Source organism: Dipodomys merriami, unplaced genomic scaffold (genome assembly GCF_024711535.1).
Source record: "Dipodomys merriami isolate MVZ:Mamm:240054 unplaced genomic scaffold, mDipMer1.0.p SCAF_3403, whole genome shotgun sequence".
Lineage (NCBI taxonomy): Eukaryota > Metazoa > Chordata > Mammalia > Rodentia > Heteromyidae > Dipodomys > Dipodomys merriami.
The window spans coordinates 6,171-18,972 of record NW_027204942.1 but is presented as its reverse complement, the minus strand read 5'-3'; the positions used below and the strand labels follow the sequence as shown (position 1 = coordinate 18,972).

The following is a 12,802-nucleotide window of genomic DNA, read 5'->3' as shown; positions in this document are numbered from 1 at the left end:
GGATTACAGGCATGCACCACTGGTGCCTGGCACTCCGACCTCTTTGGCCTTGGGAGAGGGAAGAGACGGGAGTCAGAGCCCTAAGTCAGATTTTGCATCCCATGGGGTGGGGGCTTTGAGGCAGGGCCAGGGCGGTCTGACAGCAGAGGTGAGGCCCTGACAGGGCTGGGGGGTTGCCCCTCTCACCTGAATGACGGCAGTCAGACAGGCGAGCGTGGCTGACACGTGCAGCCTCTCCGCCTCCATGGCTGCTGTGTCTATGTAGCTCTCATTGGTGGCATTATTGAAGACCCGGAAATTCGACTCTGGGGCCAGCTGCAGACAGATGTTACCCACCAGGATGCTGATAACGGCAAAGGTACCTGTGGTGCCCCACCCAGTCAGCAAAAATCAGAGGTTTGGAGCACACCCATGGAAACCAGCCAGGGGCCCAGGCCTGCATTGTTCCTCCTGGGGGAAGGATTATTGCATAGCCCTAGGACCAGGCCCTTTTGCTCCATCTCTCTTAGCACCAGACAACTCCAAACGTGCCTGCAGTGGCCTGCCAGGGCCCACCTGGGGGGTTGATGGAGATTTCTCACATCTGTTCAGCTTATATAGTATATGGCTTGTTTGGCCAAGAAGCCCTTCTCTCCTTCCAGAGAGGAAGACGGACGAGGCCCTGCCAACTGAGCTCAGTGATTTCTCCAAGGTCATCAAAGACCTGGTACTCTCCCTCCTCTCCCCCACCCCCCAACCAGGTCACCCTGCCTGCTGATAGGGGAGAGGCCTTACCTGGCACCATCTGGTGCACCCCCCCCAGGAAGAAGTAGGTCAGGAGGGGGAAGAAGGAGGAGTAGAGGCCGTTGACTGCAGGAAGGTTGGCCAACAGAGCAAATGCCATGCCTGCAGGGCACAAAGAGATGAAAGGTTCAGGAGTGTGGTTGGCTTACAGTGGTCACGGAGGGACTGGGTGGAGGTGGGAGAATGTGGGGGAGCCCAGGCACCTTGTGGCACCTGGATACATCCCCCGCTGAGTCCACCCAGCAGGTCTGGTATGATGTAGTCTTTGATCTTGTACTTGGGGAGCCAGGACAGGATAGGCAGCAGCCCAAACACCACGGTTTTGACCTTGGCCGAGGAACACCTGCAGGGGAAGAGGACAGGTTGGAAAGGGATGATAATATCTTACTCATTCTCAATTTGTTCAGATCTGGCAGGAGTCTGAGTGTCCATATGGTGCTGAATGCCAGGAAAACTCAGGGGAGAAGGCTGAAGCTTCGTGTATGTGTGTGTGTGTGTGTGTGTGTGTGTGTGTGTGTGTGTGTGTGTGTGTGTGTGTGTGTGCAGTGCAGTGCAGGTACTGGGGCTTGATAGGTACTACCCTTTAGTTGTTTCACTCAAGGCTGGCATTTACCACTTGAGCTACACTTCCATTTGCAGCTTTTTGGTGGCTAATTGATGCGTCTCATAGATTTTCCTGTTCAGGCTGGCTTCGAATTGTGAGCCTCAGCTCTCAGCCTTCTGAGTAGCTAGTATTACAGATGGGAATGAACCACTGGCACGCAGCAGCAGGAACGTTCTCTGGAGAGTTTGCAAAGCATCAGCTGGAGGCCTTTTTACCGCTAGCTCCTCACTTGGTAACGCAATAAGACTTGGTTTCCAGGTACGACTTTTCATGGTAGTTCAGCCTTCTGAGGTGTCAGGTTCCCAGCTCAGGTGACATTTGTCCAGGAAAAGCTCCTCTGAGATCCTACCTTCCTCAGTGAACATAGGCCTGGCCTCATCCTGGTCTTCCACAGTTCCAGCTGCAACTTAAGTTGTAATTATTTGTCCTTCAACTGTCTCTAGTAAGCAAAGCCCATGTGACAAGTAGTCTGTCTCTGCATTCTCGCATACCTTGTGTTTTACAGAAGCATGCCCCGTGCGCACTTGTTGCATAAAAGAATGACTGCACAAGTAATGGATGGCTAATACTGAACAGCAGTCTCAGTGATGGCTGCCTGCTGGCCTTCTTTCTCGAACTTTCTCCCAAAGGCAGGTTCTTTGAGGTGCTTCTCTGTGGACTTGTCATCCTTTAGTGTGATGGCTCCACAACCCGAGTTCTCCAATGAGGAAGAGAGAATGGAGGGGCCACTCCTTGGCCCCCATTGAGGAGAGAGTACTGAGTTCTGATGCTCTCCCTGTTTGTTGAACACCTTGAAAGCTTTTCATGGGAACCCAGGAGCGGCGGGAACAAGGGCCTATGACTTCAAGGTGGACAGCCGGTAGATTGATGACAGGAAGAGGGTGGCGATTTGCTTTTCTTCTCCCAGGTGAAGGAACTCAAATACTCAGGACCCAGCTGGTGACTCACTGCCCTCCTCTGATTAAGCTTCCTTTTCTGCTCGGCACCAATTCTTGCTTTTTGCTGTTGCTCAACAATAGTTTCCCTGACACTGGGGCTCCTGGATGTCACCCAAGGCTGGAACCGACACAGACAATGCTTTGTGCCTTAAAAAAAAATCTAGGCAGATTTTTCTGTCCCCAATAACATCCTGTAGAAGAGTGGCTTACTGCTTGTCTCCTCTGAGGTACATGGGTGCCTGTCCTGTCTCTGGACGGTGGAAGGGGAGGTCTATTTGTGAAATTGTTTAATCCACCCCTACAGCCTTGTCCGAGGAGAGAACCAACCCTTGCAAGGGCTCTACTAGGTTTCTTTGTGACAGAGAAAAGTGGACTCCCAAGCAGACAGCTGGCTGGGGGAAGAATAATAACTCAGAGGCTCATTCATGCGCAGCTTTACGTGCAATTCGGGCCATACGTTGGGCAAAGCAATCTACGGTCTGAAAGAAGAGAGCTAGAAACAGATGCCAAACACCTGCCCAGAGGCCCCAGAGGCCCCGAGGGAAGTGGAGGGAGGGATAAGCTTTCTAGACATTCTTTCAGCAGGTATTTGTGGGAATACCTTCTGTGTGCCAGGCACTGCTCAAGGCTCCTATGCCAGCAACATGGGAATTGTCAGCTCCCTGCCTCTTTTATAACTTTTTATCACCCCAACCTTTGAATACAACAGTAGATCCCCATGCTTTTTCCAGCACAAAGACTAAATCCAAGGGCTGGTAAAACACACCTGAGGGGCACAGCTACAGGAAGTGAGTGGCCAGGCACTGGACACCAAGGCCTTGACTATAACTGCAGAGATGGAGCCTCCTGAGAGACGCAGGACTGGGCTGGGGCTTTGAGAAAAATCTCAAGTGGGTGATTCCCCTAGCCTGAACCAGTTCCACCTGCAGCTCCACTTCAGTCCCTGCTAGTGACCTCAATCCAGGTAACTGAATCAGCTGTTTCCTCAGTGGCACGAGGGAGCGGAAACCAACCCGCAGCCAGGCCTGCACAAGGCCTGCCAGAAGTCTGGGAAGAGAGAGGGTGAAGCTTGTGGCCTCGGGCTCCTGGGGGTGGTCTGTGTGGGGAAGTGGGTACGGGAGCCTCTGGGCAGCCCCTTCCTCTGAGGCGAGGCTGTATTCTGTACCACCACAGTCTAAGAATCAGAGAACAGAAAGAGCCTGGGGGCTGGGAAGATCTCAACATGGAAGGCTCCAAAGCACCCAGGAACTTAAGGCCTCCTCTAGGAATTCTCTAGACCCAGGAGGAAAAGAGAGGAGAGGGTATATCTAGGGTGGTGGTAGTGTCAGGTGTTTGGGCAAGTAGGGAGCAGGGCACGGGGAGGGGCTCTGAGGCCTCCTACTCTCCATGTCAAGCTGTGTCCATCTACTGCTCCTTCGAAGACTCGAGAGATGGATCAAGACAACGGGAAGGCCCCACGTAAGTGGCCAAGGGTAACCCTTCTGAAATGGTGGGTCGTCCTTGATCCTCCTCTTTATCCTCTCTAGGAGTCCCAGATGGATGAGGTGTTAAGCTCTTAAATTCTGGGTTCAGAATCTCCCCTCTCCTCCCCACAGTTTCCCTAAGCCCAGTCTTAGAGTCCTGGTGGAGCAGGCCTATCCCATTTTGGTAAGGAGCAGAGCAAAGAGGAGTCTGGGCTCTCAGCCACATTACCTGAAGGCATTTCGAAGTTTCTCTCCCACTGGGTACGTCCGCTCCTTCTTCTCAAACTCATCATCGAAGAGGGTAAGAGAGTACGCAGTCCTGTCTACCACGTAGCGGGGCCTGGGCTGGCTCATGTCTGGGGCATTTATGAGCTTGGGGAAAAGCAGAGGAGGAGAGGGTGAAGGGGCATCACTCAGTGCCAGCCGGGCCTTCTCTGTCTAGTCCTCAGGGAAGCCAAGATTTATTCTGGTCTTCCCCGCCCCCGTGCAGCCAGGTGCCTCCCTGCCCTCCCTCTGTCAAGTCTTTCTGCCAGACTCACTTCTTTTGGTGCCTTCCTCTCCGAGCACTGATGATACACACGGCTCGCCCTGGCTGTTTTGTTTGGCGCCCAGCACGTGGCTGGCATGCCACACACCTGTGACATCACTGTCACCCCCGCCAAACACCAGGCTCAAGGGAGATGGGAACACAAGAGTAGAGGCCACCACTGCATTCAGCACCTGGAGCGGATGGCTATGGTGACCCCCACCCCCACAAACCACTCTCCTTCTAGGCCTCAGTTTCCCTGGCAGAAAGGCTCACCCCCTGTAGCCAGTCAGCTTGGAATAATGAGAGAAAACAGCCTGCCCGGAGGCAGGGGGTGACCAAGCTGACCTCAGGAGGACCTTCTTGAATAAGACACTAGGACTTCACCAACAGGTTTCCCCAGGAGGGACAATGGTGTGTGGGGGAACTCAACATGGTACACTGCCAGCAGTCTCTCCCACAGCTTCCTGGGCCTAGCCTTTCCCCCACCCTTGTGTACTGGTCTCTTTGCGCTTTGCGCAACCCTACTGGCACTCCAGTAACTGAGCTGGGTAGAGCTGGGTGCCAGGGCCCTTGAGGAGTTCTCTCTCCCTGTCTCCCCTCCCTCCTCTAATTTCCAGTCCCTGGTCCTGTCCCTGTGCCCTAGAGCTGGGAAGAGCTGCTTTGATGGGGATGCTAGGAGGGAGGACTTATATTTGGGAAGTGGCGTGTATGTAGTGGCTGTGGCCAGTTTGGAAAAAGATTGGAGATGAGGTTGGACAGGTGTAACCCCATGGGGTGAGGGTGGCAGTTGGGGATGCCTCTGGACTCCCTATGGGAGGACCTGGGGGGTTGGGGAGGTTAGCAGAGGAGTGTAGACTGCTGGATGGCTTTTGTGGAAGGTTCCAGAAACCTGGCTTAAATCCTGGCTTTACGAGGGAGGGAGACATGGTAACATTGTCTTTCTTTCTTTCTTTCTTTCTTTCTTTCTTTCTTTCTTTCTTTCTTTCTTTCCTTCCTTCCTTCCCTCCTCTCTCTCTCTCTCTCTCTCTCTTTCTTTCTTTCTTTGCCAGTCACAGGGCTTGAACTCAGGGCCTTGGTATTGTCCCTGAGCCATTTTGTGCTCAAAGCTAGCACTCTACCATTTGAGCCACAGTGCCACTTCCTGCTTTTTTCTGAGTAGTTTATTGAAGATAGGAATCTCACAGACTTTCTTGCCCAGGCTGGTTTCAAAACTTGATCCTCAGATTTCAGCTTCCTGAGTAGCTAGGTGTACGGGTACCTAGCAACACTGCTTCTTTGAACCTCATATTTCGCATTAGCAAAATGAAGGCAGGCTCCGTTCTCACAGAGTAGTTATAAAAATCAAACCAGTTCATCAAGAAGTGTTTAGGTAAAATGGAAAGAATGATACAAACGTGAGTTCCTGCCCTTAGCAAAGTTGTGCTCAAGTTGAAGCACCTGGGTTGGGTCATCCAGGTCCTTTGGTGATGAAATGGACCTCCATTGAGATTGACAGATAAAGGTGGGACTTCCACGATGCTACCCAATGGAAGATAATTTGGGGGCCGGGGGTCCAACCTCTGGCATTTAGTAAGGACGCTACAAATGCTTGTTGAGTGAATCATCCAATGGTGTTTGGAGGAGACATGGGCAGAAATGAGCGAGAACCATGGCATGTGAGACATTTCCAAAGGACAAATGCTGAATGGCACCAAACAAATAGCTGGAGTTTTAGAGCCAGAAGGACCTGAGTTCAGAGGGTTTTTCATCTGTAAATGGGATAATAACAGTCATAGGCAGTTGCTATGAGGATTAACTGAGATCAAGTGTGCAGAGCACCCTGGCCTTTCCTGGGCACTCCATAAATGGTAATGGCGATGATTACTATTATTAAAGTGGGGAGTAGCTTTCTTCCTTATAGAAAGACCATTTCCAGGCCTTCACCCTTCACCTTGCATGAGGTAAGGTGGGCTCGTTCCTCCCTGTCCAGGGTCTGACTTTCTAGCTTGTTTGCTCTTTGGGAGTAATGAGTAGGGGAGGGACTCAGAGCTCTGGACCAGGCTTTAGAAATAGGCTCATTTTCAGTTAGGGAGTGGGTCCCAGGCCACAGACCACACACAAAGAGATGACAAAAAATGTCAAGGCAGAGCCAGGTGCCAGTGGCTCTCACATGTAACCTTAGCTAGATCTGAGGATGAAGGTTTGAAGCCACCATGACAGAAGTGTCTATGAGATTCTGGTCTCCAACCAACCACCAAAATCCCAATGTGGAGGTGTGGCTCAAGGGCTAGAGTACCAGCCTTGAGTAAAAGAAAGCAAAGGAACAGTACCCAGGTCCTGAGTTCAAGCCCCAGTACCAACACACACACACACACACACACACACACACACACACACACACACACACACACACACACACACACACACACACACACACACACACACACACACACACACACACACAGAGGTAGGCTACAGCAGGAAAGGAGAACCCCTGTAGAAAATGACATTTTGAAGCTTTTACTTCCATGCTAGCCAGCAAGCGAGGACCTTTGAAGCTTTCACCCAGACTGCTTTCAAAGTCTATCTGTTCCAGTAGTAGACTTATGGGGGTAGGGTGCTATTAATATCTCATCCTTTTCAACTGTTTTACCCCAACAATTCTCCCCATTTCCTTAGTTCCCCATTTTCTTTCTCTCTGCCACCCAGTCCTCCTGCCCTTTCCCCCTTCAGCCTTCACATTCAGTTCTTCAGTCTCGTTCCTTCCTTCTTTCTCTCCTATATATTGCCTCTATGTCTCCATTCTGCACCAGATGCTCAAGTTGGACTTCATACCTGGACTATTCACTCATTCTCTGGCCTCTGTCTTCCTAGGTTTGAGGAGTATCAGTCCAAATTCCTTATTTTGGCATTTTTGACTTGAAAAAATCCTCTGGCATGGTATTTATTATTATTATTATTATTACTACTATTATTATTTAATCCTCTGGCCTGGTGTCGCTGGCTTCTGTAGGTTTGTTGGCTGGGTGACTGCACCATCCAGATGGATCTGTTCAGCACCTCTAACAAGCTCAAGGTTCTGTTCAGACTTTCCTCCTCACTCCAGGTGCCCTGACTCATTTCTGCCATTCTAGACCTGCCCTTCCTTGAGAACGGCTTCAGTTCCTCCTCCTCCTCTCTCCTCCTCTGCTCCTTTCTGTCCTCTCATCCACGAAACCTCTCCTGACCGCCTTGTCCCTGCGTGATCTCAGTCCCCTTGAATCTTTCTTGGCTCCTGTCCAGCCCGTACACTGCTATTGGCTTTGGCTATTCCTAGCTGTCCATCAGGACAGGGTGGGAAGAAAGGGGCGTGGCAGTAGAAATCCTTCAGAGAACAGCAGGTGGGTGACTCAGGTCTCCTCTGCCCACTGGGTTCTTTAGGATTCCTTCCAGTTGGGGACTGGGCACTGGAGAGTCCCTTGTGTCACAAACTAGCAGAGGGGAAAAGCCCCCTTGTTTTACAGCAACCCAACACCTGTTCCTTTCCCATGATTTGTTCACTTCATTCTGGGAACGGGGTGTAGCCAGAGACAAGGCCTGGGGAGCTTTAACAACCCCTCTGTACCTACTGCACAAAGGAAGGAAAACACAGCAGCCAGTTGGAATCGGGAAGTTCTGTCTTGACCAGAACTTGAGGGCGGCACAGGTTGGTGAAAGAGGAAATGGAGTCTTGGAGAGAGGTGAATGGATCTGAACCAGAACTTGATTCCTACTCAACTGCTCCTGGCAGAAGGGGCTCCAGACCTCCCAGGGGGAATGGTGATTCCTGCTTTGGCATCCACAGTGCCTGTTCCTGGCCATTGGGCGGCCTGAGACAGAACTTCTGAGTTTCGTTTCTCCTGCCAAGGGCTCTGCCTGGAGTCCACCTCCCACCTGGCTTCAGCTAGCCCAGGACAATGATGGAGTTAAACTCCACAGGCTCCAGAGTGGCCCCAGCTCCTGGTGAGGAGTACCCTCACTTCCTAATTCTGCAAAGGGGTTCTGGTGGAATGAGGCATAGTAGGGGAGTCCGCTTCATCCCCAACTAAGCCCTCAGGCCTTGCAGTGTGGAGGAAACGGGGATGGAGGGGAAGGGCGAGCTAGCATGGTGAGGAGGGCCTCCCCTCTTGTAGATACGTGGTGGGAATCCTCAGGGCGCTAAGACAGCTGTGGGGTCCTACCCCCAGAGGGGTTGAATTGGACTGGGAAGGTGAAAGTGACAGCAAGAAAGGGAGGGAGGCATGGCGGACATGACAGTTTGATCCCAAGTTAAACACACAGCCCTGGCAAGTGATGGCAAAAAAAAAAAGTCAAGTGCTCTGTTGCCATAGGTGTATTCACGAGCTCCACCCATCACATGGGGTGGCCAGGGGGCCGCCTCTCATCCCCCTATAGGATCAGGAGCAAAGAGCAAGTGACCTGAGACAATATTGAGGCACAAAAAAAGGTGGTTTGCCCCTCCCCCACCGTGGAAGGAAGGAACCTCCGTCTCCAACAAGCTGGGGACTTACAGGGGGAGCTGGGAATATCAGGGGGATAAAAGGAGAGAAGGGGAGGAGAGTAGAAAGTAGGAAATGTGGGGGATGGTCTGGGTGAGTGAGGGACTGAGGATCAGGGGGAAGGAGAGTAAAAGGCAAATGGACTCTGTGGGACCTCTCCCCCCTTTTCCCTCTCCCCCCGCCCCCATCTCCCCCATTATAGTAAGTGCCTGCAAAAAGTCCACTGGGACTTCATCTTGATCACATTTCTGGTTAGGTTTTTTGTTGCTATCTTCAGAGATGGGCTCAGGCCTAGTGCCTGAGATTATGCATGGAGAGGTTTGGAAGGGTGCCTGGTTCTGGTAAGTGTGCAATAAATTCTGACCATTATTATTACTGTGATCACATCTGAGGATTCTCTGTCTTGCTGCATGGCCTCAGGCAAATAACTTCTTCTTGCTTGGCTTCTCCTCACCCCTCTGCCCTAGCTCTCGGCCCCCTAACCTTCCAGATATTGCCAGAATGGCAGGGAAGAAAAGCAGTAAATATTTTTTAGCAAAGGGCAGGATATCTGGAGTGCAGGAAGTTTCAGTCAGGTCTGAGGTCGGATCTTGACCTCTACTGACTTTCTCTCTGGCTGTGTGTGTGTGTGTGTGTGTGTGTGTGTGTGTGTGTGTGTGTGTGTGTGTGTGTGTGTGTGTGTGTCTGTGTGTGTGTGTGTGTGTGTGTGTGTGTGTGTGTGTGTGTGTGTGTGTGTGGTGGGGTTCATTGACGCAACTGTGCCAGACATGGGAGTAGCCCTGGCTTGGCCAACTACCCCTGTGTCCTTATCACTAGTTTCTACCTTGTTGGCCTCTGTGTTCTGGGGAGAGGAAAGGTCACTTTGAGGCTTCCCCGTGGCTCTGGCTGCCCACTGCCTTCCTGCCATCACTGTAAGACCCCCTGGGGGAAAGGGTAACCTCTGTCTGGCCAGGGTCAGGGTGTGAGCCGGGGATGGAACTGGAGGAAGGGGTTTCAGCTGGAGTCTCTGTCCCTGGAGGGAGGAAGGAAGCTGTAGAGGCTTCTACACCTCTAAAGCTTTCCTTTTTTCTTTCTGCGGTTCCCATGTTTCCTGGGTAGATCTCCAGTCTCTTCCTTGCCTTGGTCTAATTGTCTTCTGGGTGATGTCAGAGGAGATGAGGATGTCCCTAAAGTACGGGTCCTCTTTCTGGTTGTTTTGTGATCGTATTGCTCTGACCCCAAGTCTTCACTCCACTCACTCCACTCCTTATTTCTTCCTCTTCCCTGCTCTCCTTGCTGGGGACAGGCAGGCAGAGGCTGCCAGGAGGAAAAGGGTTCCGGCAGAAGGAATTGAAGGAAAAGGGTTCTGATAGAAGGAACTGAGGCAAGGCATTAGGTAGTACTTTCCAACAGTGAGACCTGAGCAAGGTCGTGGGATCCTTGAGACATGATTAAGCTTTAAGCTTCTAGAAGTCTAGTCTTGGAAGTCCTCACAAGGAGACCTATGAAGGTTCAAGAATCAGGACCAAAGCCCATTTTGGCCTTGAGGTAAGACCAGCTCAGCTTCCATCCACCAAGAAGTGACCCCCTCACACTTTGGAGCTTGGTCAGTGTCAAACTGATGCCTACTCCCTGGGCAAGCTGACTCTGGCTGCCTATCTTAACACATACTCACTCTATCCTGACATGTGCCAGTCTCGGGGCACTAAAAGATGAAAAAGAATCCATTTCTGCCCCAGGATCTTAAACAAATGAGCTTCAGAGCTGGCAACCAGTCTTTGGAAAGCTCTTGCCACATTCTGAATACAGGGATGAGGGGTGTGTGTGTGTGTGTGTGTGTGTGTGTGTGTGTGTGTGTGTGTGTGTGTGTGTGTGTGTGTGTGTGTGTGTGTGTGTGTGTGTGTGTGTGTGTGTGTGTGTGTGTGTGTGTGTGTGTGTGTGTGTGTGTGTGTGTGTGTGTGTGTGTGTGTGTGTGTGTGTTTGTGTGTGTGCATGTGTGTGAAATCATGGGGTTCTAGGAGAGGGGCTGTCTTTGTGAGTGAAGATATTTAGGAGGGGAAACTCTCTTCTACCTGATCTCCTTTTTAGATGGGGGAGATGAGGGGCACACCCCTAAGCTGGTTTTCCTCCTGTTGTGCAGACCCAATGGGACCAAGTTTGAGTGGGCAGTTAGTACTGGAATGATAAAAGATTTGCTTATCCTGGGTTGAAGACCCTCTAGGTTGATTTCCAGGAATATCCGGGCTGCTCAAGGATGGCTTGGGACCCCTAAGAGCTACAGGCTGAGCCGGGTAGAAGCTGGAGGTCTATGGAGCTGTGAGACAGGCCTGGGCCCTGCTCCCCTGCCTCACAGAGCTGCTCCCCTTCCATTCTTCCCTTCCTTCTGCTTCTTCCAGCTTTGCAGCTTAATGAGGACAAATGAGAATCTGTGAAGTCCACGTTAAGGGCCCAAGCTGGTGGTAGGTGAACGAGAGCAGGAGGAACTCTGTGCGCAGAAGGAGGGGGAGAGGGCTGCACACACGGAGCAGCCTATGAGCCAGACATTAAGAGCTCTTTGCTTCCAGGACTTGAAAGAGAGGGAGAGGCAGCGCCAGCAGCTTCAAAGGCAGGCGCCCCATGGAAGGCTCACTACCCACCGTTCTTTTCTGGAAGGCTTGCCGGAGGAGATCACTGTTTTACTGTACTCTTTGGCGGGGGTGAGGGGGGTGGGGGGTGTCTAGTAGTCTCCCCCATCCTAGCCTTTGCCTATGTGGTCTTCCCAGCATCTGAAGCCCTTACACAGAAGTGGGGGTTCAATGGGCAGGTCCAAGGGGATGAGCAGGGGGCTGTTCTCAAACTCAGGGTCCAAAGTGCCCTTCCCACTTGGCACATACCCACTGCGTGACTGGCTGGTCCCTGTTCGCCCTTCTCTCTTACCCCAGTGCCCGCCCTCTTGCAGGGATGACCCCAGCCCCGTGGGGTGGGCTGGGCTGGGCTGGGTGGGGCTTACCTCAGGTGAACAGAGCTGGCTGGGCAGGGCTGCAGGTGCGTCTGGGCAGCGGGCAGCCGAAAGGTGTTCCTGAGGTGTGTGAAAGGACTGTGCTCAAATAATCCAGGGAGGCGTTTATAAATAACTTCACCCCAGGGCCACGGGGTGAGCCCCGGCTTCTGATTGGTTCAGAGGGGAAGTGGTTTTGAACACTACACCATAGCTAAGCCTGAGGAGATAGGAAAAGGAGATAAGGGGAAAAGGTCCCAAATGAACAGCCCTTTTTTTGTTTTACCTGGGGAGCAGGGCTGTTTGATGGGAGCTTGGCACTTCCTAAATCTACCCCAAAGACAATAGATCACATTCAGTGGGGCCCCGCCCGGCAGGCTCCCCCAAGGCGGCCAACCGAGGAGGGGCACAAGGCAGATTCCACTCTGAGCTTGCTGTGCTGCTGCTCGCTGGGCTGGGGGTCAAGCCAAACAGCCTCTTGGACAATGGGCACCATTGAGGCCCCCTGAGGGGTGGGGTTGTGGGGCCCTTGCTTTGAAGGTTGAGATCTAGGGGAGTGGGGGGGGGCAGTGGACCTCTGAACACCCCTGGGGAAGGGGATGAGGCATGTCCAGGAGGCCCTGAGCGCCCATTGTGGAGGCTTGTAACCTGGTTCGCAGGTGTTTTCCTGACCCTGTGACATTTGGGAAATCTGCATCTCAGTTTCTCTCTCCTGGTGGTGGGGAGAGTGTCCCTGTCCCCCTTACCTTCTGGGGTGGCATACAGAGAGGGCCTGGGAACTTAGGGTAGAGGGAAGAGCTCAGTAGAATGTGCTCAGTACAGTTCTATGAAGGGTGGCCTAGGCTGAGCAAGTTTCCATCCCTGGGCCTCTGTCACTTCTACAAGTCAGTGTCTACCTGAGTTGGGGTGCTACCCAGACTGTGCCAACCTTAAGGGTTAAAGCTACCCATCCCATGCTCAGCCATTCAGTGAAGACTCAGTAGGAGGGAGTGGGAGGATGGGGAGACTCGCTCCATCCTTTGGGAAAGAAGAG

The 12,802-nt window shown here is 52.3% G+C and overlaps 1 protein-coding gene across 1 annotated transcript; it reads right to left on the bottom strand.

The window, feature by feature from the left end:
- Positions 1–186: 186 nt before the first annotated feature.
- On the bottom strand, positions 187–11,856 carry LOC138803574 (solute carrier family 26 member 9-like; the record flags this gene model as incomplete). The annotated part of the gene is made up of 5 exons (XM_069987639.1): positions 11,782–11,856; positions 4,018–4,160; positions 987–1,126; positions 775–885; positions 187–362 (listed from the first exon to the last, which is right to left on the bottom strand). Coding segments are annotated over exons 2-5 (552 nt in total), but the record flags the coding sequence as incomplete, so codon positions are not given.
- Positions 11,857–12,802: the final 946 nt, after the last annotated feature.